The sequence below is a fragment of the Xyrauchen texanus genome, chromosome 5 (genome assembly GCF_025860055.1).
Source record: "Xyrauchen texanus isolate HMW12.3.18 chromosome 5, RBS_HiC_50CHRs, whole genome shotgun sequence".
In the NCBI taxonomy this organism is placed as follows: Eukaryota; Metazoa; Chordata; class Actinopteri; order Cypriniformes; family Catostomidae; genus Xyrauchen; species Xyrauchen texanus.
Window position 1 is genome coordinate 39657600 of NC_068280.1, and position 27631 is coordinate 39685230.

Genomic DNA, 27631 nt, shown 5'->3' on the forward strand with positions numbered 1-27631 from the left:
CACTTAGCCAGACTTTTTATTATTAACTAGAAGACATCCAATCCTACAGTGTAAACAAAAAGGTGTCAAACTTGGTTTAAAAAAAGCCAAATATTACTAAATCAATTTATACCAATCCCAAAGCCCCCCACTTTATTTTAAATATACAGCTCTACTTTTACCATCCAGCTGGAATAAGAATCCAAAAAGCATACACTGGAGAGGGAAGAAAAACACATTTTTGGAATTTATACCTTTAACCAGGTCTACAAAAGTACCTACCTTTAACAATGTATATTGTTGCCAGCATCCAGTTACATAATCAGCAAATACATTCATCATATTAAATACCACAGTCACCAGTAATCCTTGGTGATGAAATGTCTTTAAGAGAAGTGTAAAATGTAAACTTGCAAGTTACATTCAAGCATATCAAGTTTATATGAATCATTACTTTAAATTATCTCTATATACAGTATATTTATAAAATAATTGGCAGTTTAGCAAGGCTGCTGCCACACAAAAATTCCCTTTTGACATTCCCACTTGGTGCTGCTCTACCCATAATGAGCTAAGGAGGAGAATTCTGGGAAAAGGCTCAGAAAAAAAAGGCCTCTTAAGTCATTTCCATTGCTACATTCACCCTGGAAGTCTTTATCAAAAAGTCCTCCATCCAGTGCATCTTAATCCCCCTTGAAGGACCTCTGTCCATCGTAAATCCAGTCCTGCTCCTCTTAGTGTGGCCCCATTACCAAGAGGTGAAGAAAGGTCGCTTGCAGTGAAAGGTCTGGGTAAAAGCATTGCCCAGTTGGACCACACGACCCTGTCCTCCCCCGCGGCTCCTCTCCACCACCACACGAGGCATCTGCACTAGTTGGATGGGGCTCTTCACGTCCTTCAAAGCCTGAGTCAGATTCAGGATCTATATGGCAAGAACAGATGAGACCGATTTTAGATATACAGGACACATGGGTGTTTTGTATGTTTTATGTAGATCCTACAGTGGTTCTCATCTGGCAAGTCACATCCCAAAAATGTGTCGCAAGCCTATTCTAATTGGGTTGCAGACAACATTGCAAAAAACAATGCTAAAATGCAACCAATTATATAAATGTACATAAATGGTATAGCAAAAATAAATAAAGGGATACTTCCAAAACAAAAAAACTTTCCATGCCCTCCCAGATGTGTAGGACCCTTTCTTCGGAACAAAGATTTTTAGAATATCTCAGCTATGTATAGGTGACCTGATTTCTATTTTAATTTTATTATTTTTTCATGGGTCTGAAGTTTACATACACCTTAGCCAAACACATTTAAACTCCGTTTGTCACAATTCCTGATATTTAATTGTAGAAAACATTCCCAGTCTTAGGTCAGTTAGGATTACTACATATTAAGAATGTGACATTTCAGAATTATAGTAGAGAATAATTTTTTCAGCTTTTACTTCTTTCATCACATTCCCAGTGGGTCAGATGTTTGCATACACTTCGTTAGTATTTGTACCATTGACTTAAAATTGTTTAACTTGGGTCAAACTTTTAGGTACTCCTCAACAAGCTTCTCACACTAAGTGGCTGGAATATTGGTCCGTTCCTCCAGACAGAACTGGTGTAAAGGAGTCATGTTTGAAGGCCTCCTTGCTTGCACAGGCTTTTTCAGTTCTGCCCACAAATGTTCTATTGAATTGAGGTCAGGGCTACGTGATGGCCACTCAAATATATTTTGACTTTGTTGTGCTTAAGCCATTTTGCCACAACTTGAGGTATGCTTGGTTAAAATGGGTCTTCCAAATGGACATTCATCCAAAGCTTTAACTCCCTGGCTGATGTCTTGAAATTTTGCTTCAATATATCCGCACAATTTTCCACCCTCATGACGTCCCTCCTGCAGCAAAGCACCATCACAACATGATACTGCCACCCCCTGCGTCATGGTTGGGATGGTGTTCTTCAGCTTGCAAGCCTCATACTTTTTCCTCAAATTTAACTGTTTGGTCATAATGACCATCTTTTATGTTTGGTTTCATCAGGCCAAAAAGGACATATCACCAAAATCTGTGGTTTTGGAGCAGTGGCTTCTTCCTTGCAGAACAGTCTTTCAGGTTATGTTGATATAGGACACGTTTTACTGTGGATATAGATACTGGTCTACCGGTTTCCTCCAGCATCTTCACAAGGTCCTTTGCTGTTGTTCTGGGATTGATTTGCACTTTTCGCACCAAACTACATTCATCAGAATGCGTCTCCTCCCTGAAAGGTATTATTGCAGCGTGATCCCATGGCGTTTATACTTGCATACTATTGTTTGTACAGATAAACGTGGTACCTTTAGGCACTTGGAAATTGCTCCCAAGGATGAACCAGACTTGTAGAGGTCCACAATTTTTTTTTTCTGAGGTTTCTTGGCAGATTTCTTTTCATTTTTCCATGATGTCAAGCAGAGGCATTGAGTTTGAAGACAGGCCTTAAAATGCATCCAAAGGTACACCTTGACTTGTGATATAGTAAATTAAATGTGAACCAATCTATCTGTAAACACCTGTTGGAAAAATTACTCATGTCATGTAAATGTCCTAAATAACTACCAAAACTATAGTTTATTATTAATATTATTATTTCACTTTGGGTGAAAGAAGGTCAATATTTCAATCCTTCCAGAAAGTGAAAATTTATAGTAAAAAAGGACTTTGATATTTATCGGTTTCTCACCCACACATATCATATCGCTTCTGAAGATATAGATTTAACCACTGGAGACTTCGATTAATTGTATGCAGCCTTTGTGATTTTATTTTTTGGAGCATCAAGGGTTTGGTCACCATTCATTTGCATTACATGGACATACATAGTGGAGATATTCTAAAAATCTTCGTTTGTATTCAGCAGAAGTTAGTTAACACATCTGAAATGTCACGAGGGTGAGTAAATGAGAATTTTTTCCATTTTTTGATGAACTATCCCTTTAACATACGGGGCAGTTAATCGAATCAAATAAGAAGCTGATTAATACAATAAAACTAAATTAGTGGCATATCAATATTTTGCTGAGAATACCCCCAAATAAAGAATTCAAAATACAGTATAATTATGGAATAATAATAAATAATATGAGCATGAGTATTGAGGACCGAATGAGTCACGTGGAAGCAGACTACGCCCATCATTAACCCAAGCAATCTGGTGTCTGACTGTCCATCTGTATTATTCTAGTTGGTCCAAGTACACGTGTCAGACAGATGCTTTTGGAGAGCCTAACTGTGATATCACTGAATTTCATTGGTTTTTAAGTGTCTTGTGTATAAATGCTTCACTTTTAGGATGCAAAGCCAAGTTAAATGCAGTTTGAAACTTCTAATTCATTGGTCATCAAGACATGTAATTTAGAATTGTGCTCGCCCACTGCAGAGGTGCGCTAGGAACTGTTCTTAGCAGGCTACTGAGGCTCTAACCCCACCTCTACCTCCACCCCTAATCCCCCCCTGCTGACTGTGACTCCCAAAAACACGAAGGTGGTTCTTCAAGATTGAATTACTCTGTTGGTAGGAGTATACATTATTAAGAAATGTACGTAGTCAAGTGGCATGATTAACTGTGCTCATTTTTGACACATTATTAATTTAAAATTATTCACCACGTTAAATTGACAGCCTTATTGGTACGGTGTAACCATAACCCTGTATGGTACGGTGTAACCATACATCAACAATTTACTATCACTTTCTCACTTTTAGAAACAGCTGAAAAGATGCATTGTTGGAAATGAAAGGGCAGTCTTTAATGTAACAAATAATATAATGTTTTTAAGCCACAGGACATCTGATTTTGTCTTGAAGACTTTTTTACTGCACACACATGCTGAGGTGCTCTACAAATTGCTCTAACACATTTTGGTGCATTTGTTCTACACAATGATTTTTGGTAACTTATTTTATTTTTGCTGCATCTTTGATAAGTTAGATTATTTTAGATGTTAACTGATCAACTTCATCCAATACAGTTTTACAAAAACAAATTAGAATATGAATGTTGCCATATGGCAACTCTATACTGTGGAACTGCACCAATGCATTTTTCCATTGGGAATTTTTATAAATGGTGGCTATTCTAATATCACAAATCATTGGGCCATTTTCATTTTGGTACAGAGTTGCCATCTGGCAATGTTTCCCTCTCTTTTTTCTTCTTCTTGTATGTCATGTATTAATGTATGTCTCACAATAAAAATAAATAATTCCATCATTAGAACAATGCATACCATAAAAGGTTAACAACTTCTAAGGGAGGAGACAGCGCTTTTCTAAATGTTTTGTTGTTCATGTCAAAAGCAAATCTGTCCCTCAAGTCAACGCTAGCCAAATAACACTGATGCTAAAATATACACTACATGAGGTAAACGAAATACATTCCAGGCAACAATAAATACAGATCAATGTTGGTGTCACCACATAATGCCCAATGTAAAACATGGGTCCTGAAGCAAAACTAGGTAAGAACCACAGTTCTACAACACAGCATAAAATTATGATTGTCCTAGTGTCATTCATTCCATTCAGTCAGTTTGCTTGTAAAACTGTATGCATTTAAAGTTTAGATCATTATTAGTTGGCCATGGTATTCAGCGTGACCAACGTTCAAATGTTTGCACAAACTGAATCCAAAACTGCAAGAAAAAGAGAGCTAGAAGCACTGTTTACGTTGGAGAGCTTAGAAGGGATTGGATTTAACAATAACCACATAGCAGGAACAGTTAACACACTAGGTAAACAAGAACTTGACAAATTAATGCCACGTCTCTAGCTGAAACCAGGCCCAAATGTCAAGTCATACCTACAGTAAATGCACTGAGCCAATACTAGCTTAATGAGATTTCGCAGTTCTAAAAAAGGTACAAATATGGTTGCAATATTAATAAATGTTTCTCCAGGAGAGGGGCAAATCATTTTGTTTAAAAAGAACTTTGACCTGGTGTAAACCTTTCTGTTTCAAGCAAGACAGTGGTAAACATCATTAGAAAACGATAGTTTCGCCTCATTTATGATTAGATGAGCCGCCTTCGAAGCCATTTTACCACGTTTACCCATGGAACTGGGACACACTGCCTCGAGTGGCTTATTGATTTATTACGATGTTACAATTAGTTTCATACCAAAAAAATAAATACAAAAATCGCACACATTATTTGCCTCATAATGCTACAAGACAAGATAATTTACTTGTTGACGCGGCAAAATGTGTGGTCTGAATCCGGGTCCATGTCTCGGCTGTGATAGGCTGAAAATAGCCGTCTGCCTGGGAGTATTAATCTACGTTAGCTGTGAATTATTTATAGGGACTCCATAATTTAGTGAGAATGAAAAACTTGATTACACATTGCTATATCTGGACCACACAGATAAAGCAGAGGGCAAAATAATCTCAAGGCATTCAAACTTACCTGTCCTCTCATTACGGACATCTGTTTCTCAAACATGGTTTTGTCAAATCCTTTATCAGCCTGAAAACGCATACAGTGGTTAATGTAACAACTGATTTATATTTAATAAGGATATCCATCCGTTGGCCATATTTAGCATTCTAGCTCAATGATTGATCAACATATTGCACTGCAAACAAATGGTCAAGGTCACACAGATTTAATTGAAAACAGTGTTGATTGATTAATTACAATTAGGAATGGGTCAGGATTGTCCTCTAGTCATCCAACAACCAACTAGTTGGCTAGAGACTAGTATCTCAGCTCTGCAGGTCCACAAGTGGTTGGTACCCAGACGTTTGTAGCTCCAAAAATCACAAAGGAAACAAAAAAGTAACCCATAGGACTCCAGTGGTTAACTATATATCTTAAGTGATATGATAAGTGTGGGTGAGAAACATTAAAATGGAAGTACTTTACTCTAAATCTCCACTTCCAATTTACATCTAAAAGTCACGTGTGGTGCATGTTTAATTTCACGTTCACATCTCAAAGTGGAGATATGGAGTAAAAAAAAAAGAATATCATTCTGTTTCTCATCCACACCTATCATAGATTAGAAGATATAGATTTAACCACTGAAGTCATATGGATTGCTTTTGTGATTTTTGGAGCTACAAAAAAGGTCAGGTGACCACTCACTTGCATAATATGTACCGACAGACTGGAGATATTCCCTTATATTTGTGTTATGCTGAAGTCAAGTACATCTGGGATAAATGAGAATTTTCATTTTTGGGTGAACTATCCCTTTAACAGGGATTAAGAGATGCAACTTCTCAGAGCGTTTTATCATACTGACAGGATGCTAAGAGTCAGAAGAGTAACATGACTGTCAGCAGCATGTTAAAACCCTGTCTGAGAAGTTTAATCTCTAAATTCATCCCTTTAAAACATCACAGCTACAGCCATCAAACCAATGCTTATGTAACAAATTCAACAATATATTTCAAGAGAATTATTTTCACATCAAATCTTGGATTTCAAATCAGCCGCTTGAGTAATGTTTCCATTATTGTGCATATTCTATACATCTCTACTTGTTTTTGAGGACTATGGTAGTTTGGTGCAATAAAGGTTAAAGTGATTTAGCCTATTTATTTGTTGAATATCTGTTGGCGAATTTTAGTTTTGCACATTCCTTATTACAATTGGACAAGTTTAAAAGCATAATGGTAAGAATGCATTCAGCACAGCTCTGGTTAGAGATAAATTATATTTGAAGGCAAGATCTCCTACCATAAACATCTCATAAAGGTCCTCACAGAGGTCCTGTATAAAGTTCATGTCAGAGATGCGTGAGAGCACAAGGTCTCTTGTCTCCTGGGAGAATGGCACTTTAGCCTGAGGCAACCACGCCCAGTGGAACGGATCTACACAAACAAAGTCACACTAGGTTCTTAACAGACTACGATCACAAATATTTAAAACAAATGGTGATCTAAGGCCCAATTTACACCTTGCAATAACATGCATTTTCGGTAATCGGATCACTATCGGGCTACACCTAACCACATTAAATGACAGGTGTAAACGCACCCCAGAAGCATTGTGATTGGCTCACTAAAACCACATTCAGAAGTGGTTTCATGGCAGATTCTGACCACATTCAAAAATGGTGCAAATGCATTTATATTATCTGGATACAACTACTGTATGCAAGTAATTATGTGAGGGTTACACTACAGTAATCCAACGTTAAAGTGCTGCAATGTGGTTTCTTGCCTTTTTCTGGTACAAAAGACATTGCCGTTGTGAAATAGTCACCTGAATAATTAACAATATTCCATGAATTATTCCATTAGAATGCACAAGATCTCATCTCTCCTCAAAAGTGTGCAAAAATCAAGTGAAACCAGGCATTATTTAGCTTTGGCTGACAGAGAAAAATTATCAAGGAAGGAAAAACCCTGACTGTCAAAGTGATGCAAAGTATTTGAATTATCCAATTTCTTTTACATTTGCTAAAAGACGGAGGATTTTCAGTTAACACAGCCTCTGATGTAATATGCAAGTAGCGTTTTCCATTTTGCACGAGTAACTTATCAGATCTCTCTCCGATCAGTGTAGATGCATTTGACTGCAAGGTGTAAATGAAAACTAAAATGAACAACTCACCTAAACAAAGACCTAAACAATTAAAATGATTTATGAAACCATTGAAATTTTCAAAACTATAACTCTGGTTATGAGACAATGTAGATGTCCTTCATAAAAAATAAATAAAAGTCCTTACATGCTCTCCACTCATCAGGGTGTTTAAAAGGGAAGGCCAAACCATTATCTATGGCTGCAATCTTTATGGCGGAGTCTTTCGGGTCAGTCCATTCCGATTCCTAAGAACATAAAGAAAGCTAAACTCAGCATTTGCTTGTGACAGGGAAGCAATCTTCATTACACCAATATAATATACCCTGCAGCAATCTGATCAAGCACCAGCATGTGGAAGGAACCAGTACACAGTCGTATCCTGAATCCTGAAGCAGTCTTGTGTTTGGCATGGTGTAATGCTTCGAGATTTACTGTACATGTAGGAAGATACCAATTGCCTGTATATGTTTACTAAAATTATAACTCCATTACCGCAGGCACATGGCTCTCTGTCACGGCATTTATCTTTACGCCGGCCAGCACTGCAAACAGAGCAGCTCTATAAATATCCTCCAGCTCACCTTGTCTGCCAAATCTCCATCGCCTGGCTTCTCATACTTGATCAACCAGTTATCATTCCCCCTGTCTGAAGAAGCCAAGAGAGATCAGATTACCTTTTCAAAAGGCACAGAAAACAATGAGCATTTTTTCCTCATACAGGCATAATGGGAGAAAGAAGAGAAAAGGGAGGTAAGTCAGATAACTGAAAGTCTGGAAACTACAAGGAAACAACATTGTCACAAAAAAATAAATAAAAACAAAAATTCTCCAGAAAGCAGTCAAGAAACTTTCCTGATCTAATTTAAGCCAACATCGATGGATAAATATATAAAATTATACTCTGAATATAATATCCCTATGCAAAAAATCATATGGGTATTAAACACTTAAACACATTTTACCTCCCGAATCTCCTTGTACATGTCACGTACTTTTACTATTCCTACTGTTTTCAATGAGGATTGTGATTACAGTCAAAAAAAAAAAAAAAAAAAAGATGCGGTTGTAATATGATTGTTTTGTTTTTGTTTTTTACAAAAAAAAGGTAGGCAGAACAAGAGAATACTACTATATGAAGTATACATTATTTACATTTTAAATAAAAAAAATATATATATATATATTTGCGATTGTACACTAATGTGCATTTTTTCCTTACAAATCCTATATTTACTGTGAATTATCACAATGAGAATCAACTGAAAAAGTTTGGCTTTCAGAGGCTTTATATGGAGTTAGGATGCATTTCAAACTGTTCTGAGACCAGTGCAGTCCAAAAAGCACACTGGAGGTTAAACTCAGCTGCATGGAGAGCTATAGGATGCTCCCTGTTGAGTGGATAAGTGCATTCACTCCTAAAATCTGACAAAAAGTTCAGGTTTCATTCTGCAGATGATGTTTCCACTCCTGGAAACAAACAATTTGACTAAAATAATCTGTTTTTCTACAGCTTGGTATTATTTAAAATTCTAGAACTTAGTCCTGCTGTCCACATATATTTGACATACATTTTTAGGAAAACTATTTGCTGTAGAATTGCGTTTTTTTTTTTTTTGCATGTTTATTAGGTGCTACTAGTTACAAATCCAAAAGGGAAATGGAAAATGCACACAACAGTCATGCTCTTGTCTCAGGAGGTTAATGAAGATCATGAACATCCAATACCGGTGTTTCTGATGACATAATCCAGCACCACTAGCCTCTCAAACTGAAACTGAAGCCGTTTTCTCATGTTCTCTGGAAGAGACTCTGCCTCGAACTTCCTCAGCCAGTAGTCTGCTTCATGATAGCTCTCCACAAACAACTGAAATGAGCCCACCTAGATGACAGAAAAACCAGACACATTTTGAAGACACCATATTGATTCTAGACAAAAACCATTGAGCAGTTTGTTAAATTTTTTCATTGCTTTCTCTAACACACACTAAAATTGTAGATGATATTGGTGGTTTTGACATTGGGATATAATTACAATGACGTAAATTGTTACCTTTGGGGGAAGGCCAACTCTGTGAAACCGACGACCGACTTTGGGTACTTTCTCCAGTGCATATTTCTTACCACGTGATTTAGCACGGTCAATCGCATTGTAATGAAATGTCTCGCTGGCCAAATATACAACCTGTTGAGGCAAAGCAGATTTTTTTTTTTTTTAAATGCATTTATAAATTCCATTCTTCTAGTCTATTTACAGCAAAACTTGAGCATTAGTGAAATTAAGTTCTAGTTATACCAAAGCTTATAGTTTGCAAGTTGCCTTGCCATTCTCACCTTCGTTTTGGGTACAATCCCCAATCCCAGTTTTTGGTCCACAAGCGAGGCAGCTGCCTCAGAGAGGTAGCCCTGGTTAGGAATGAGGCAGCCACGGCCAAAACAGCAGGGGCAGCAGAGTTTATGGAAGTATTTGGTCCATTTAGGGTTTAAGTGACCATAAGGCTCCTCTGATTTTGGTTTAAACACACCAATGATTTTCTGCAGGAAAGAAGATACAAGAAAAATAATTCGACTGCAACACAAACTTGAATTATAGTTTTGGATACAGCTACTGCAGATCATTACTGTTAATTCTTTTTTAAATTAACATTCATAATGCATCTTTTATGAGCTCACAGGAGAGAGGTGATCACGCATGCATAACCCTATGCTAAAGACTGCAGCAGGACATCGTATGCACACTGCACAATGGCATAAACTGCGTACATCACTGTAGTGTTTTAAGAAAACAAAAGCAGGTATTTCCTCCACCTATATATTACATAGGCATGTGACAGTGTCAAATTTTCACATCACAATAATTTAAGCTTTTTATCAAGGTATAGTGTCACGGTATTGAACTACATTAAAAACCTGGATGAAAGAATCTTCGTTTAATTCGATTTTTTCAATAACAAAGTGACATTTTAAAAATTAACAAAAGAACTTAGAACATTAAAAAGCTAATTGACTACAATAATATGCATGTTTTTTTTTTCCTTGATAGCAAGCCAGTTGCTAATATATAGCTAGGCACTAGCTACCAATTTAACATCCGCAAATTCACTTGCACTGTATGGCCAACTTAAACTCAACACATCACTGTGCCACAAGATAAAAACATTACTGTATAGCTAGCGGAGTTTTAGCAAATTACTCTTACAAATTACCTGCCAATGGCAACAACAGTTCACCATGTCATCTTAGTGGTCACTTAGCTAGTTGTCTCTTAAGTGTGTTCGCTTTCAGTTTGCAAAAACAGTCACAACTTACATTTATCTCGTTGAACTGCACGGGGTGATTCTCCCGCAGATGAGTGCACATTTCACTGCCACATGTTTTGCTCAAAGGGAAACAATCTTCATTCAACAATCCCTCTGCATTTTTATTGAGCCCAAATACTTCAAAAATGGTTAAGTTGGAAGTGTTGAAGGCAGGTAAATGGTCAGCTGCATTCCTCCATCCACGCTTTATCCACTTTGGTTACATCAGACTGCGCATGTGTCATTATGCCAGCAGTGTTGTGAATTTTAATTAATTGATGAAAAATCTACTTTGCCATAAAAATCGAAAAGGTTTAGAATTATTTACGGTATTTTAAAGTAAATTATAATTACAGTGATCTACTGTATTGCCGAATAATTCTAGTTGTAGTTTGTGTTTTTCACAGTTTCAAATATAGTGGCACTTATGTTTAATCATTCTAATAGAGCAAAAGATCCATATAAACTACTGCAGGCTTGATGGGCAATCAAAAAAAAGTTTTAATTTAGTTTTTGTTAACAGTAACACAAAATGGGATCTTCAGCTCTGATGGTTTATTTTGTATTTGTTTTTTTTTAAGCGACTAATTCATTCACTGCATTGCAACTCGTTTATACAGTTACTATTAGGCATACCTTCAACACTAAGAAAGCAAAAAGACTCACCCCTTTGGGATCCTTCACAAAGTAGCTTCCGCTTGATCCTTGTGAGATACGTTCAGGAAAGACACAGTTTTCAATCGCCTGCTCCGCCCTTTGAATAATCTCTCCAAACTCTGGGTCTTCTGGGAAATGGTTGAATTCTCCAGTGCTATTACCTATATACACAAACACACAGAGTGATTTAAGCATATGGCACCGTGAATTCATTGGACTACTGTAAATCTGTATTCCTATGAGTCCCCTCATCTCCAAAAGGTCACACAGTGAAACAGCAAACATACTGGGGACTGCTTTTCTTTTAACAATTTCCATCACTGAATGAAATTCATGCTCAAGGCCAAATTTCTGGAACAAAAATTAAACATACTCTTAGAAACAGTAGCTTCAAAGCTGAATCACTATTGACCATGCAATTTATTCAAACACTAAAAAAATTAATAAATAAAAACAGGAGAATCTGTGCTGGAACTCTCAGTGGTATTTACTTGCCCGTTTCATCTGTTCAAAAAGATACAAATTAAAAGTGCACTGGGCATTTGTGATCACAGGGTGCAAAAAGCTACAAATGCATAGGCCTCAGATGAAAGGTTTGATATCAAAGCAAATGATCTAAAAGACCAACAAATGTAGTAGCTTAATTTTCTTTACTTGGTACTGACAGCTTACAAATGGGCTCTGACCACCGTTTAGTTTATATTGTAACCCACTGCAAAGATACATGCAAGCTAAACAAAAAAAGCTACTAGGGATGTGCCAGGGTGGTGAACTAATTGACAGTAGTGGATTAGTGTGGTCGGCTACTAACATTAATATTTTTAGTGGTGGTTTTAATGGGAGACACAATTTTAAAATACATTAAAAAGACAACTTCTTGGAGTGTTTTTGCATGATAACTTGCTACGCTTAACAGGGAATAACAGTCCGCACAGCAAAACCCTCAGCAAGACGTTTTGTCTCCTTAATGATTTAGGTTTAGCCCTTTTAAGAGCTACCGTTACAGCAATCAAAGTGCCACATCAACAATACATTACAAGATGGTCACTGTCAGACATCAAACCCTCTGCTGGGAGTAATGTTACCGTTTTTGTTTGAGATTCTGTCCGGCACAGTTCTGCGCTTTTGAATGGGCAATGAGGATCGCCTTAAAGCACTCTGGTTATGTTTAAGTGTGTCATTCTACGATCAGGATGTACTTGAGTGGTTTCGTGCCACTGGGTCGGAACCGCTCTTTTTTTCATACTTTAATAGTTTTGTGCAAAATTATGTTATAGCCATTTAGCCTATTAAATGTTGAAATTATATAGCCAACACAATGTTAAGTGGGGGGCTTTGTGGTTGGCAATAGTGATGTAAAAAATACTGGTAAACCAAACCAAGAATTAATTACGATACCAGAATTTCTGGAGGTACCGGGGTACCGAGTCTACCTGGTTCCCAATCAGAGTCGGGAACTTTCGAACGCTCACAATAAGAAAAAAGATGACGACAAGCAAAGCTGCTGCGGAGTCTCAACTGAATCTTGTCGAAAAGTGGAAAGCCAGATTTGGAAACTCATATGTTAGTGAAACCTCATAGAATCAGCAAAAACCCATTTGTAAACGCTGCTCGCAATTTTCAGACGAGAGGAGGAAACACAAACTTAAAGCACCTGAATAGACAAGACACCCAGATTTATTCAAGCAACTAAAGCAGGTGAGTTTAAAAGCATATTATCATTTGCATTAGGGCTGAAACGTCAAATACAAAACTGAAAGGAAAATGTTTGTTGTTGAATAGTCGTTTGATCTCATTTAAAGTAACATGAAAATCACAATAAACTGTAACGATGACGCGTGAGAGCAGCAGTTCACGCTTTGAGGAAGAATTACACAGATCAGTCCAGATGCACTCTAAACTTTCACAGTTTATTTTATGTAGATCCCAAAGTATTAGGGAATTATAAAAATAAAACCATTCAGAAGCATGTACCATTGTGGAATAAGCGGAGGCGGAGCTCTTTAAATGAAACATCCCCGCATTACATCTTAAATGCAGTAAAATTTAATGCGTTATTAAAGTTCAAATAATACAGAAGCAGATCATGCTAATAACTATAAACTCAGAAACTGGCATTTCTCCGAGTGGTCGATGCCTCTTCTATAAGTTGCGCGAATGTCCCAATCTAAGGGGGAGAGATTGAAAATGCTCCCGGCTGAGAGGGACTCTGCCTCGGGGACACATGTCCCTCGAGCACGGAAGCTTAAGATCTAATAGAGCTGCATTATTTAATCCCTCTCTCATATGCGCATTTCTTAAGAAAAAAAAAATGGCAAAAGCAGCTTTATTAATAAGAGCACTTCGCACATTAGTTTGGAAATTATTTTTTATTCATTCTATTGTATGCTTGTTTATTTAGGTTTAGTTTTTTAGTACTTGTTTTTTTAATTGTAATTAAAAGTTGAAGCAAATCTTATATAAGTGTTCAAAAATATTTTAGGCATATATTCAGGTTTGTTATAATTCAAAAATACATTTAAATTAAAGTGTTGCTAAATTGCATATTTTTGTTCTTAGTTCTGCTGCTAATGTTGTTTAGTAACCCGTTTTTGTATTTTGCTTTGGTACCGAAAATGGTATCGAGTACAGTGAAATTTCACTGGTATTGGTACCGACTACTGAAATTTTGGTACCGTGACAACACTAGGGGGCAATGCCATCTGTTGCAGGACTCCCTGTTCTTCTATTATAATCTTTTCTATTTGCAAAAGTAATGTTTGGGAGTCTAACATTTATATTTCCTAATGACATACTAAAGCTGAAGATAAAAATGAGCAACTAAAAGACAAACGCTTTTGTGAAACATCTTATGTGCTTAAGACATTTCACAGTACTGTACAGCCATGGCCAAAAGTATTTCAGCATTTGAAAATGTTTTATTTGATTCTTTTTTCACATGTTTCTATGGTATACTGGAAAACAATGATAAGCATTTCATAAGTTTTAAAGGCTTTTATTGGCAAAAACAAATATATGCAAAGAGTCAATATGTACGGTGTGGTCTCTTGTTCTTCATAACCTCTTCTATTCGCTCTGGCATGCTAGATATCCGCTTCTGGGCGAAATCCTGACTGATGGCGATCCATTCATGCCTTATTCGTGCTCAAAGTTTATCACAATTTGTGGGCTTCTGCTTGTCCTTTTGAGGATTGACCACAGGTTCTCTATGGGATTAAGATCCGGGGAGTTGCCTGGCTACGGATCCAAAATTTCAAATGTAATGATCTCCGAGCCACATAATTATCACTCTTGCCTTGTGACATGATGCTCCATCATGCTGGAAAATGCAAGGATCATCACCAAATTGCTCCTTGGTCATTGGGAGAAGTTGCTCTCACAGGACGTTTTGATACCATTCTTTATTCATGGCAGTGTTTTGGGCAGAATTGTGAGAGAGTCCACTCCCTTGGATGAAAAGCAACCCAAACATGGATGGTCTCCGGATGCTTATTGTTGGCATAAAACAGAACTCATGGTATCGTTCATCTTTTCTTCTCTGGGCAATCGATTTTCCAAACAATCCTTGTACTTCCTGCAGAATTTCAGTCCTTGGAGGTTTTTCTTGGAGAGGTGGCTTCTTTGCTGCCCTTCTTGACAGCAGGTTGTTGTCCAAAAGTCTTCGCCTCACTGTGCATGCAGATGCACTCACACCCACCTGCTGCCAATATAGAGTAAGCTTTGCACTGGTGGTGACACAAATCCATAGCAGACTCCTCAGCAGGAGATGGTCCTGGCACTTGGACACTCAGAGACGTCCAGAAGCCTTCACTGCAGCTGAACCTCTCCCTTTGAAGTTCTTGATGATCCGTTAAATGGTTCTTTCAGGTGTAATATTCTTTGCAGCAATTTCCTTGCATGTGAGGCCATTTTGATGCAACGCGATGAGGGCTGCACGTCTTTCATTAGGAGGCAACCATTTCTAACAAAAACACAATGATTGGAAGCACTTCTTCCCTCCTTTTATTGCAATCAGTCTGCTCTTATAATCCAATCAGAATGATAGAATGATTTCACCTGACTAGTATTCGTTCACACTTTCCCCAAGGCTGCTGATATTATTAGTGAAGTGTTAGCTGGTTATTTTATGTCAGGGCCAAAAAAACTGTGAAAATTGGGTGTGCGGTAAAAAAAAAAAAAAAAAATTCCCAAATTATCCAATGAGGCCAATGAAGCTTGTTGCAATTATTTAAAATGTATCTGATCACTCTGCACATTAATCTAGAAACGATGTGGATAAACACCACAACAACTGAAGCAGCAAAATTTGCGAAACACAAAATGTCACTGCCAATACTTTTGGCCATGTCGGTTCATCATCCTTAATACAGCCTAATTGTTCAAACTACCAACTAGTCCATTATGAAAATTGGTAGTTTTGCACATTCCTCATGATAATTGGGACCCTTTAAAATGTTATATCATCACAAAAATAAATGTATCAGTATCCAAAAACCTCTCCAAACAAATAAAACAATTGTACATAAGAACTAATTACACATGCAAACACAACATTGACTTAAAGTTTGCATAGCATGCAGAGATGATTGTAGTCATGAGATTTCACAGGATGAGTGCCTTTTGACACATTGAGTCAGCATACTTGCCGCAAACATCTGGTGGCAATAAGTAACATTGTGCTTCTTGTGGATTATCTAATGCTCTATGCATCCGACTACCTTGCATGTACCTTCATTTGAAAGCAAATAAACTTCAGCCAATCGGGCACGATACACGATCGGCAGCCGATATATTATTGGCCTATAACCGGGAAAAGCAAAATATCATTATTGCGCTGATAATCGAATTACCGGTGATATTTTCACCAATAATTTGTTACGGTTCATTTACTTGCGGCTGACAATCTCTGACTGCCTGTGGCATCTTTCCTTCAGACAGGGCAGTCTCAAGCGTAAGTGCACATGCACACAGTGTCATTCAGCTAGTTTCCACCCACTTTTCATGCAGTTTTATTATAGATAAAATGAAAATGCTTAAACTTTTGGGAAATTTGCAGTCTTTTGCCAGTTTCCATTCAAATTGATTTTAAATCGATAAAAATGGTGCGCATGACGTCATGCCTAAAAAAAAATAAACAAAACAATGTCGCATAAGTTTTTGGTTTATCGTAAAAGAAAACTGCCCTTAAGCCATTTCCATAGAGTATCAAAAAATGTCTTATTGTTCGGTACCAAATTTCAATACCTAAGGGGTTAAATCTCATCAACATCAGTGAGAAGCATGTAAATGCAAGATGTGCCCAAAGCGAAGTGCCGGTGATTGGCTGTGTTTAGGAATCATAGAAAAACACTATTTAATGCCCGTTATGCCCAGAGACGCAGCTCACACGAGGCTGTATCAAATTTTTTTTGAACAATACCCAGCCCTATCGCCAATTGTGTACCTTTCGCCTCCCAGATGTCTAATTTTTTTTCCATCGAAGTTGGCAAAATGGGGAGTATTGAGACAATTCATTGAAATTAGCCAAATAACTGCAATCAGAAAACGGAATTTCAAAAGGTAGCTGTTGCCCTTCTGATAGGACTGTAATATTGGTCCTGATGTTGCGCCTATCGCAGGTTGCCACCGGTTCAGACCCAAAAATGAATCACCATGGCCCCTTTCAAGCTGGCAACCTGCACCAAGAAGTGGGGAAACTTTCGGTCTTAGTAAAAGGACCATCCATCGATGTGTACATGCTGTGTGCACAGCGATTAAAGAAAACATTTATGCCACGTAATATCAGGGTTTACATGCGATACATTCCTGACATTCAATAGGCTACTTTGAACGGTCATCTAAAGCATTGCAATCACAACTGCATTATGTCCCGCATATTTGTCTAGCAACTTTTAAATGACCAACTGAACCACATTGTAATCTAAAATCAATTTATAATGCAATTTAAATATTCTGAAGAAGCTCAGCAAATGTGATCCAAGGTTAAGAGGGTTAGATTTAAAATATTAAAGTTATAAAATGTTCAAAAGCTCATTTTCTGAAGGTGAACTGTTAGGTTTATGGTCTTGAAAGAAAGTGTAGAACATTCTGAAAATGTCATTCAGCAGACTTTTGTCTAAAGAACAGGGTCAGGCTAATTGAAGTTTGTGTAAAGAAAAGGCCTAAAATCTAAAAATGTTATTTCCCCCCCTCCCCCTCCCTCCCTCCCTTAGTTATTTTTTTAATTTAATGCTTTATACATTTGAAGGCTAAATTTAATTTAATACAATACAAGGAATTGTGCTGGCACTTTTTAAAAGCTAAACAATAATTTTATAGAATTGGGCTATATGTTAGGGTTCCAAAAAAGCACATTGAAGCTTTTCTCCTAGTATTTTGCATTTAGTTTTCATTTAAAACATTATGTACACAGACATTTTTTATTTTTTTTTTGGTATAAAAGTAATTTATTTAGTAAAGACCCAAAACAACCCAACACTGTTCAAAGATATTGAAGTTTCACTGGGTGAGTTGAAATGGATAAACTTTGGTTTGAGTGAAACAATCTACTTGTATTTTACGAGTTGACACATTTCTAACGCGGTCCATAATCACATAAATTATACAGTGGAACGGTCACAGATGGGGCTAGAAGCATCAATGAATGAGACACGCATACGCACCCCTTAAAAAAAAAAAAAAACTAGTCCGCCCCTGGCAGTAGACTTACTGCTCCAGGAAGTCGATTCCATCCTCCCCTCGCAGACGCCAGTAATCCATCCACCCCCTCCCAAGTTTCTAGTGGACTGCAGGCACTCCTCCGCCCCTGGCAGCGGCTCCATCACTCCAGGTAGTCGGGAAGTCCAGTTCCCACTCGACACGCGGACAGCTGCCATTCCCCGCATCCGGGCGGTTGGCTACTCATTCCCCCGGCGGATGGCAGCAGCACTCCCCTGGGTGGACAGCAGTGTTGAGGACTATGCGACGGGCCTCCCTACACCCTCACAGGTTTTAGCAATAATGTAAAAGGGGGGTTATAAGGGGAAGGAGGCAGCGATTTTAGAATTTTCTAATGATACAACCTCTTTAATGACTAATTTCTAATGCTCAATCGTATCAGTGTTTCATATGTAGCCAAGTTGTGGATAGATACAGATGGAATCTGCAGACCATTTTCTGCACTGACTTTATACGAAAATCTGAGACATTTGAACAGTAAAATGCATTAGCCTAAATGGAGATTAGAGAACTAAATTCTTACTGGTAGGGAAAAAAATTAAAAATAAGCATAAATATTTACTGAACAACATATTAGGATTAGGGATAGACCTTGTATGAAAGACAGATGTTGCCAACGTGAGTGTGCAGATTCCCTCTGGGCCCCGATTATGGGAGTGCAAGCACATGCACTCCGATCAGACTATCCGAACTCAAGTAGCTAGAATCTGTAGGTCACTTTTTAACACCCATCACTAAAATCACAACTTGCTCAAACCACGCACACTTGCTCACTCCTAAATCAGTGTATCACATCCATGGAGTTAAGTATTTCATCAAGGATTTCCCCAATATTCACATTCATTTTTCAGAGTCCACTATTTTGTGGTGCACAATTATCTACACTGAATGTACACATTAGTAAAACAAATGAAGTTGCCAACATAGGGTCTAAAAGGTAAAACAAGTATACACTCAGCTGATGGCCTGGGCAGCTTTCCCTGGGTGAACGGGAGTCCATTAGGCTCTCTGATGCCCACTAAACATTTAGAAGACAAGTATACACATACACACCCATAAGAACACATCTCAGAAAGCATGTCCTGCTGAGCCAATGTCATTTATCATGAGACATGGCATGCGGAAATCTTAAATTCATCCCATATCTTAATATTTCTGTAGCTGATCTTGAGAAGGCCCTGTGAGGTGAGTGTCTGATAAAAACACATTAATGCTAGTCTTTATAACTCTTTAATACAGACATGTGTGCTTTACCAATGAGGCAATCTGAACAGTATAAGTAGACCTGAAATAGTCTGATAAATGAACAACTAAGAGCTAATGAATTTAGCTCATACTGCCAGATTCGCACAAATGTTCACAAATACTCGTGTTCCTCATGCTATTTTAGGCTTACTAAGAAGACATTTGACAATGAAAATACTATAGTTTTCTTTGAACAGCTGGTATATTAATACATCCAAACTGCTTCCACATTAAAATAAAATGACTAGCTATAAATAGTGTCAAATTCTGGAATTAGAACTTACTGGGAGCTGGAAGTCCTCTTCATTGAGTTTAAATCACTCACATAGGAGACCAAATGCTATGCAGTGTGACCAAATTACAATATGTCTGTCATTAGCCACATGCAAGTAACTGTTCTGATTTCACGAACCAGTGATTGAGATGTGTAGAAATGAAGAACTTATGCAGAGAGATTAATTTACTGAATAAAAAGCTGGTGTTGAAGTTAGAATCAGCCTCGATTTTTACTGATTGTTGTGTCTCGTGAGCACGCACTCTGAAGGAAATTGACCTTATTTGGCTGCAGGGGGTCCTGATCGCACAGTCACCATCGCTTAAGTTGAGCTATGATATGCCATTGTTACATTTACTGACATAAACACTGATTTTGCTTAAACTTTTCAACAGACTGTTTTCACAACATTCTCTATTTTACAGAATTTCTACAGACCAGTAACACACCTGTTTGATGTGTGTTACAGGGTAAAAGTGTTGCAAAATTCGAGCTTTTAGATTTGAGAACTTCAAATGACTTACGTGTGCTCAAACATATATTGTACTTGCAGGTCAGTACACTTTATGCAAGTAAAAGTTCACTTTCGGCTCCTTCAATGTATTTTGTGTCCAAAGATGAGATCCACACACTACATTTTCATTTAAAGTCTCTTTTAAAATCCATTGTTATTTTGTAGAAGTTCATATAAACAAACATGTAACAAAATATAGGAAGTGTAATGAATGTGTACATATAAATATTTAAAAATTATTTTTGTGCCTCAAAATCCCTGAGTGTTGAAAGTATGGTACATATATAATTAGAACAAATATCTGGTTTCTTAAAGATATACACTGGCAGCTTAGTTTGGAATAATGTGCAGATTTTGCTCTTATGGAAAGAAATTGGTACTTTTATTCACCAAAGTGGCATTCAACTGATCACAATGTATAGTCAGGACATTAATAACGTGAAGAATTACTACAATCTGAACATTTTGTTCAGAACTTCTTAAACCACTACAAAGAGTTATTTGTTAAAAAAATAAAAAAAAACACTCTACGTGCAGCAATGACAGCTTTGCAGATCCTTGTCATTCTAGCTGTCAGATTGTCCAGATACTCAAGTGACATTTCACCCCACACTTCCTGTAGCACTTGCCATAGATGTGGCTGTCTTATCAGGCACTTCTCACGCACCTTAAAGTCTAACTGATCCTACAAAACCTCAATGGGGTTAAGATCCATAATGCTCTTTTCAAATAGTCTTTCCAATATCTGTTTCTTTGCCAACTCTAAACTTTTCTTCATGCTTTTCCATTTCAAAAGTGGCTTTTTCTTTGCAATACATCCCATAAGGCCTGCACCAGAGTCTTCCCTTTACTGTCGTACATGGAACTGGTGTTGAGCGGGAAGAATTCAATGAAGCTGACGGCGGAGGACATGTGAGGTGTCCATTTCTAAAATTAGAGACTCTGATGTACAGATCCTCTTGTTTAGTTGCGCATCTGGTCTTCCGCATCCCTTTCGGTCCTTGTTAGAGCATATCGTCCTTTGTCTTTGAAGACTGTTATGTACACCCTTGTAAGAAATCTTCTGTTTTTTTACAATTTCAAGCTTTGTATAGCTTTCAGTCCTCAAAACAATGATTAACAGAAGAGTTTCTAGAGATTTTTTTTGTGCCATTTTTGACCTAATATTGACATCAAGACATGCCAGTCTATTGCATACTGTGGCAACTCAAAAACAAATCTCAAAAACATCGTTAAGCTTCATTTAATAATCTTTCAGCAGCGTTTGATACAATGGCAAGTGATTTTCTAGAAGCAAATTAGCGGTTTAGCATGATTACCCGAGAATAATGTATTGGAGTGATGGCTGCTGGAAATGGGGGCTGTCTAGATTTGATTGCAAATAACGGTTTTCAAATAGTGATGGTGCCATTTTTTTATTTTTATTTATTTACATCAGTAAAGTCCGGACTACACTTTGTGATCAGTTGAATGCCACTTTAGTGAATTAAAGTACCAATTTCCTTCAGAAACAGCAAAATCTATACATTATTCCAAACTTTTGGCCACATTCAGTGTAGTTAACCCAAAACTTTTAATTATCATTCACTTACCCTGATGCCATGCCAATCAGTCTTTCTTCAGCAGAACACAAAAGAAGATTTTTAGAAGATAGAGCTCTGTCAGGTCCTTATAATGGATGTACACTGGTGCCAGCACTTTGAATGCCTAAAAGTCACATTTAGGCAACAAATAAGTAATCCATGCGACTCCAGCCGATCAATGAATGTCTTCTGAAGCAAATCGACAGGTTTGTATAAAAAAAAAAAAACAATAATTAAAACTTTTAAAAAGCGCTTCCTGCCAGCAGCTGACACGAAGTGCGACAGGTTTGAGCGAGAATTCGGAAGCGGTGCTTATTTACACGTGAGAATTTGGCCATTTCAAACAGCATCAGAGACCTGGATAGAAGCACCAATTTAAAGTTAAAAACTTTTTAATTATCAACTGGTTTCTTATTTAAATCTCATCAATTTGCTTCAGAAGACACTCATTGATTGACTGGAGTCGCATGGATTACTTTTATGCTGCCTAAATGTGACTTTGGGACCATCAAAGTGCTGGCACCTATGTACAGCCATTATAAGGACCTGAAAGAGCTCCATATTCTAAAAAAATAAATAAAATAAAAAAAGTCTTCATTTGTGTTCTGCTGAAGACAGTCAAAGACATATGGGATGCCATCAGGGTAAGTGATTGAGAATTTTCATTTTTGGGTGAACTAGGCAGTTCCTATAACGTGAATCGGACTACTGTAAAAAAATACATTTTCTGATCTTCATTTGAATGATCCCGATGTCGATTCTTAAAATCTGAAAGAACAAACTTTTACTTGAAAGTTTGCTTGTGTTGATAATTATATTGGTTAAATAAATAGCAGTTGAACTGAATAGTTTGGGCACTGTTTCATAATGCATGAAATTAGAAGTTTCCCTGTATAATTTACAGCATTAGCTGAGAGAAAATGTCTTTCATATGCAAGAAAAAGACATTATAATTGAAATACACCCAAAAGGATGAATCAGACCACAATAAAATTAATGAAATCAGAATACAAATCTAGAGCTTACGAATTGGAAACAAATCGGAACCTCCTGTATGGATACCCAGCCCTATGATCATGTACAGTCATGTGAAAAATAAAGTACACCCTCCTTGAATACTATGGTTTTACTGATCAAGACATAAAAATCATCCGGTCCATATCAGTTCGTAAAATTAGTTAATAATATGAACACCACATGACATTATTTTTGTTAAATCATGACGCTGTGTAAAGCAAAAATGGAGACGCCATATGTGAAAAATTAAGTACACCTTATGATTCAATAGCTTGTAGAACCACCTTTTGCAGCAATAACTTAAAAAGTAATAATTTTCTTAATGAGAAATTTTGGCCCACTCCTCTTTACAACGTTGCTTCAGTTCATTGAGGTTTGCGGGCATGCACTGTTCTCTTAAGGTCCCACCACAGCATTTCAATCGGGCTGAGGTCTGGACTTGGACTGGGCCATTGAAACACCTTAATGCTTTTCTTTTTCAGCCACTCCAATGTAGATTTGCTGGTGTGCTCGGTATAATGGTCCTGTTGAATGACCCAATTTAGGCCTAGCTTTAGCTGTTGGACAGATGGCCTAACATTTGACTCTAGAATACTTTGGTATACAAAAGGAGTTCATGGTCGACTCGATGACTGCAAGGTGCCCAGGTCCTTTGGCTGCAAAACAAGCCCAAATCATCACCACTCCACCACAGTGCTTGACAGTTGGTATGAGGTGTTTGTGCTGATATGCAGTGTTTGGTTTTCACCAAACGTGGCACTGTGCATTATGGCCAAACATCTCCACTTTGGTCTCGTCTGTCCAAAGGACATTGTTCCAGAAGTCTTGTGGTTTGTCCAGATGCAACTTTGCAAACCTAAGCTGTGCTGCCATGTTCTTTTTAGAGAGAAGAGGCTTTCTCCTGGCAACCCTTCCAAACAAACCATACTTGTCCAGTCCAGTCTTTTTCTAATTGTACTGTCATGAACTTTAATAAGCTAACTGAGGACTGTAGAGTCTGAGATGTAACTCGGTTGTTTTGCAATTTCTCTGAGCATTGCACGGGGGGTGAATTTGCTGGGTCTTGAATGTTTCCCACTTGTGAATAATCTTGCTCACTGTAGAATGATGGACTTTAAATTGTTTGGAAATGGCCTCATAACCCTTCCCAAATTGATGGGCAGCAACAATTTCTTCTCCAAGATCATTGCTGATGTCTTTCCTCCTTGGCATGGTGTTAACACACAGCTGAATGCTAAAAACTTCAGCTTTTATAGAGGTGGTCACACTTGCTGATGATCAATTAATCAAGGGCATTTGATTAGCAGCACCTGGCTTCTACGTAGCCTTTTAATTCCTTTGGAAGCAGAAAGGGTGTACTTTATTCTTCACACGTCTTCTACATTTTGGCTTTATTTTTGTTAAATCATGACACATATTCTGATTTTGATGACACGGTGTAATATGTCATGTGTTGTTTTTCATCTTAGGTTATATTTACCCAATTTTAAGACCTGCTAAAGACCAGATGATTTTGATCATGTCCTTATACCAGTGGCGGGCCGTGTTAAAGTCTAGGCCTTCAGTGTGATTCATGCCATTAAGAAAGCACAGTTACACAATGAATAAGACATCCCATGTCTTTGGGGAACATACATTGTGGAAGCCAACTCATTTATCGATATTACTTAAAAGTAAATTTTTATGACTTACTTTGTAGATCTCCCCAAGTGTCGACATGTTTGTGTGACATCATGCCCCTGCATCTCGTGAAATCGGAGTTGAGAATTTCTGCACGAGCCTACAAGTTGTAATTCTGACTTAAAGATGCATTCCATTGCACTTTTCCTAGTAGGAAGTTGTAAAATTTGACTTTCCGTGTTGAATGGACGCAGCACTACTTTTCAAAACTTGATCAGACACTGAATGCTCAAGCAGCCTTATTTACACTTAAACTCCTGATGTTGCTATAAATTTAAAAATGTACTTGAAGTGAAAATCAGCCCTCCTTTCCTGTTTAATAAATAAAGCAATCACACGTTCATGCAGAACATCTTGTGTTTTAAAATCCATAAAGATCTTTCTCAGTGGTGATGTGGCAGTGACAGCCAACTGGTCATTAAGAGCTTGTGCTTTTCGCTATTGAATTACATACACTCAAGGCCAGCTTGAAGGCCTTGACTGGGAAATATCCTAAAGATCACACCCAAAATCAATCAGATTGGCTGATGAGTCTGACAATCTGACATTAGTTGCACATTAATTTGCACTGTTGAGGGATTCTGTGGAAAATCTGAAGGCCTGAAGGGGTGGAGATTAGACTCACTTGCTGCTTTGGGCATGCGATTTGCGAAACGGTCATCACACGTTGCTTGTAAGCATAAAGGAATCAAATCTGACTGGATAAATTCCTTGTTTTTCCTCTATTTATTTGTAGGTTATAGAAAGCAAATTAAAAATACATAGGCAAAAAGGTAATTGATAATGAAAAATATTTATTTGGCATGTTAGGCCAGCAGAGGAGGCTTTACATTAAACCATAGAATTCAAGGAGGGTGTACTTTTTCACATGACTGTAGCCTTCATTTGGATATTATAAAATAGATAGGGTTATACCAATATATACTGAATCAATATCAATAAACAAAGATCAATATATCACATGTAGATAAAAGGTTTGATTTTACTATTTCTTGACAAACTACAATCTAGTGTTTGCATGCTTTGTGGAGATAATGATTTCTATTATTAAATTTAAAAACACACGCACGCACACACACACACACGCGCACACACACATGCACATAAGAAACAACCACGCATGCATATCAAGAGCTGCTCTGGTGTCACCTGCACATGTGTGCCCAGAGTTCAAAGAGCATGTAAACTGAACTGTGGAAATGGTTGCATAACAGACAAAGTTCTTTTTTCAAAATCAATAGATAAGCAGATGGGGTAACAGCACAGGATGCAAGACGTGTGGGAGTGAATTTAGAGGATACTCTTTTACATGCAAATGTGTCCAGTGTGTAGGAGAGGAGACCACACACACAAAAGCTCCCCTCTCTGTATTTTAACTCCTTTGAAAGATCCCCAAGGTATATTAGCTGATCTTTTTGGAATGCAGCGTGCAACATAATCAGAACACTCGCGGTTGCTATGGAAACTAATGCAGCCGGGTCTTTAGTGCGTTCTTTTCCACACTGAATTATACAACAAAATTACGAAAAGTGTATCTGCCATTACGTAGGGGGCGTGGTTTCCTCCAAATAAAGGCGTGGTCAGTCATTGTTTAATTTATCACTACTTTGAACTTTGATTTCTTCCTTTGATTTTAAGGTTGACTGAAATATTATGTTAATCATGTTGTAAGAGCAAATGCAATAAAGTTTTTTATCTTCAAAAATTGAATTTAAAAAATAAAATTCCATGTACATATAAGATATTCTACAATAGAACCAAAACCTAACTTTGTTAGGAAAGATGTATAGTGTGTGAGATGTGAATTGCGAGACCTCTGGGTTAAGAGACCTCGGTTTAATTTGAAAACATGAAGTTCAGATTATATATGGTGACACATTATCTCACCTGGAGACGCCAGGTTTTCTGATGACGAGCTGTGTCTGTTTCTTCGCGTCCTCTTTTCTCTACCTGCTCGGGGTGAGAGATTTCCGGCCGGTCCCGGTAAAAGAAGCGCCTCTTCCCCACAACCGTCCGCTTCCAGCTCCGTCAGAACGCTTTCCGTCGAGTCCGAGATCCGGACCGCTGCCCCGGGGTTCAGCGACAGCCCCAGTGACGGTGTGGCCCGGGTCTTTTCAAACAGCACCGCGGGCAGCTCTGAAGGGGGAAAGTTCTTCTCCTTAGTTAAATCTCCGCCGCCTTTCTCCGGCACGCCGTCGGTGGGATCGCACTCTGCCATCATCTTGGGCAGTGGCTTGATTCTGTCTCTGTCCAGAGAAACTCAAAAATCTCGGATAGAGCTCTTATGAACCCCGCTTCATAGCCGGCTGTCAGTCTTTAAGAGAGTATTTTTCCCGTAAAGACGAGCTCTGAGTCGTTTCACGTCTACATCTTTCGTCATCATTATCGACTTCCTCTAGTCTCACGCATGCGCACTTCCTATCCACGCCGTCGGGCAGCTTTCTTAAAGGTACAGTAACGCTTGACTTTTAAATAATCAACGAAGAGGTGATGGAATTTTAGTGATGTCATTTTAGCTCACAAAATTCTTGTTACAAGATTGCGTCACATATAATTTCACTCCCCTTGATAATAAAAACGTTTTATTATTCTTATATTAGTTAAATGTAATTATCAAAATACATTTTCCTTTAATACTATTGATTTTCATACTTATCATTTACTCACCCTCCTGTCGTTTCAGAAAGTCATGAATATCGCAGTCTGTCTATTTAATACAATCGAAGCTGATATTGACTCACTTTAAAGCTTAAGAGCACACAATCATTAAAATAGACCATGCAGCTCATGCTTCATATTCCAAGTCTTCTAAAGACAGGTGATGGTGAGGAACAACATCTTTACGTAATTTTTCACTGAAATTATTGACGTCCATTGACACTTCTCAATCTCTTTTTCTAGCCTCTGTGAATTGTTTTTAGCCACCACAACCTGATTTGTCAGTAAACAGCAATATACCATATTCACTCTAACGCCATCTTTGATATGAATGTAAATGAGGCTGTGAGGGATAGATCTGCACAGTATAAAGCTATCAAAAATAGTTTTTTGTCTAACTGAAATTTCTTGGAATTATATTTATTTCAATGTTTCCTCAGCA

General features: G+C 37.7%; 1 protein-coding gene across 1 annotated transcript; it reads right to left on the reverse strand.

The window, feature by feature from the left end:
* Positions 1 to 129: 129 nt before the first annotated feature.
* On the reverse strand, positions 130 to 26910 carry LOC127644053 (phosphatidylinositol 4-kinase type 2-beta-like). The gene is made up of 10 exons (XM_052127066.1): positions 26419 to 26910; positions 11511 to 11662; positions 9880 to 10080; positions 9599 to 9730; positions 9274 to 9427; positions 8130 to 8194; positions 7694 to 7793; positions 6697 to 6830; positions 5419 to 5478; positions 130 to 901 (listed from the first exon to the last, which is right to left on the reverse strand). Exons 1-10 carry the CDS (start codon positions 26750 to 26752, stop codon positions 728 to 730), a joined length of 1506 nt encoding a protein of 501 aa, XP_051983026.1. The 5' UTR covers positions 26753 to 26910; the 3' UTR covers positions 130 to 727.
* Between the last annotated feature and the right edge of the window lie 721 nt (positions 26911 to 27631).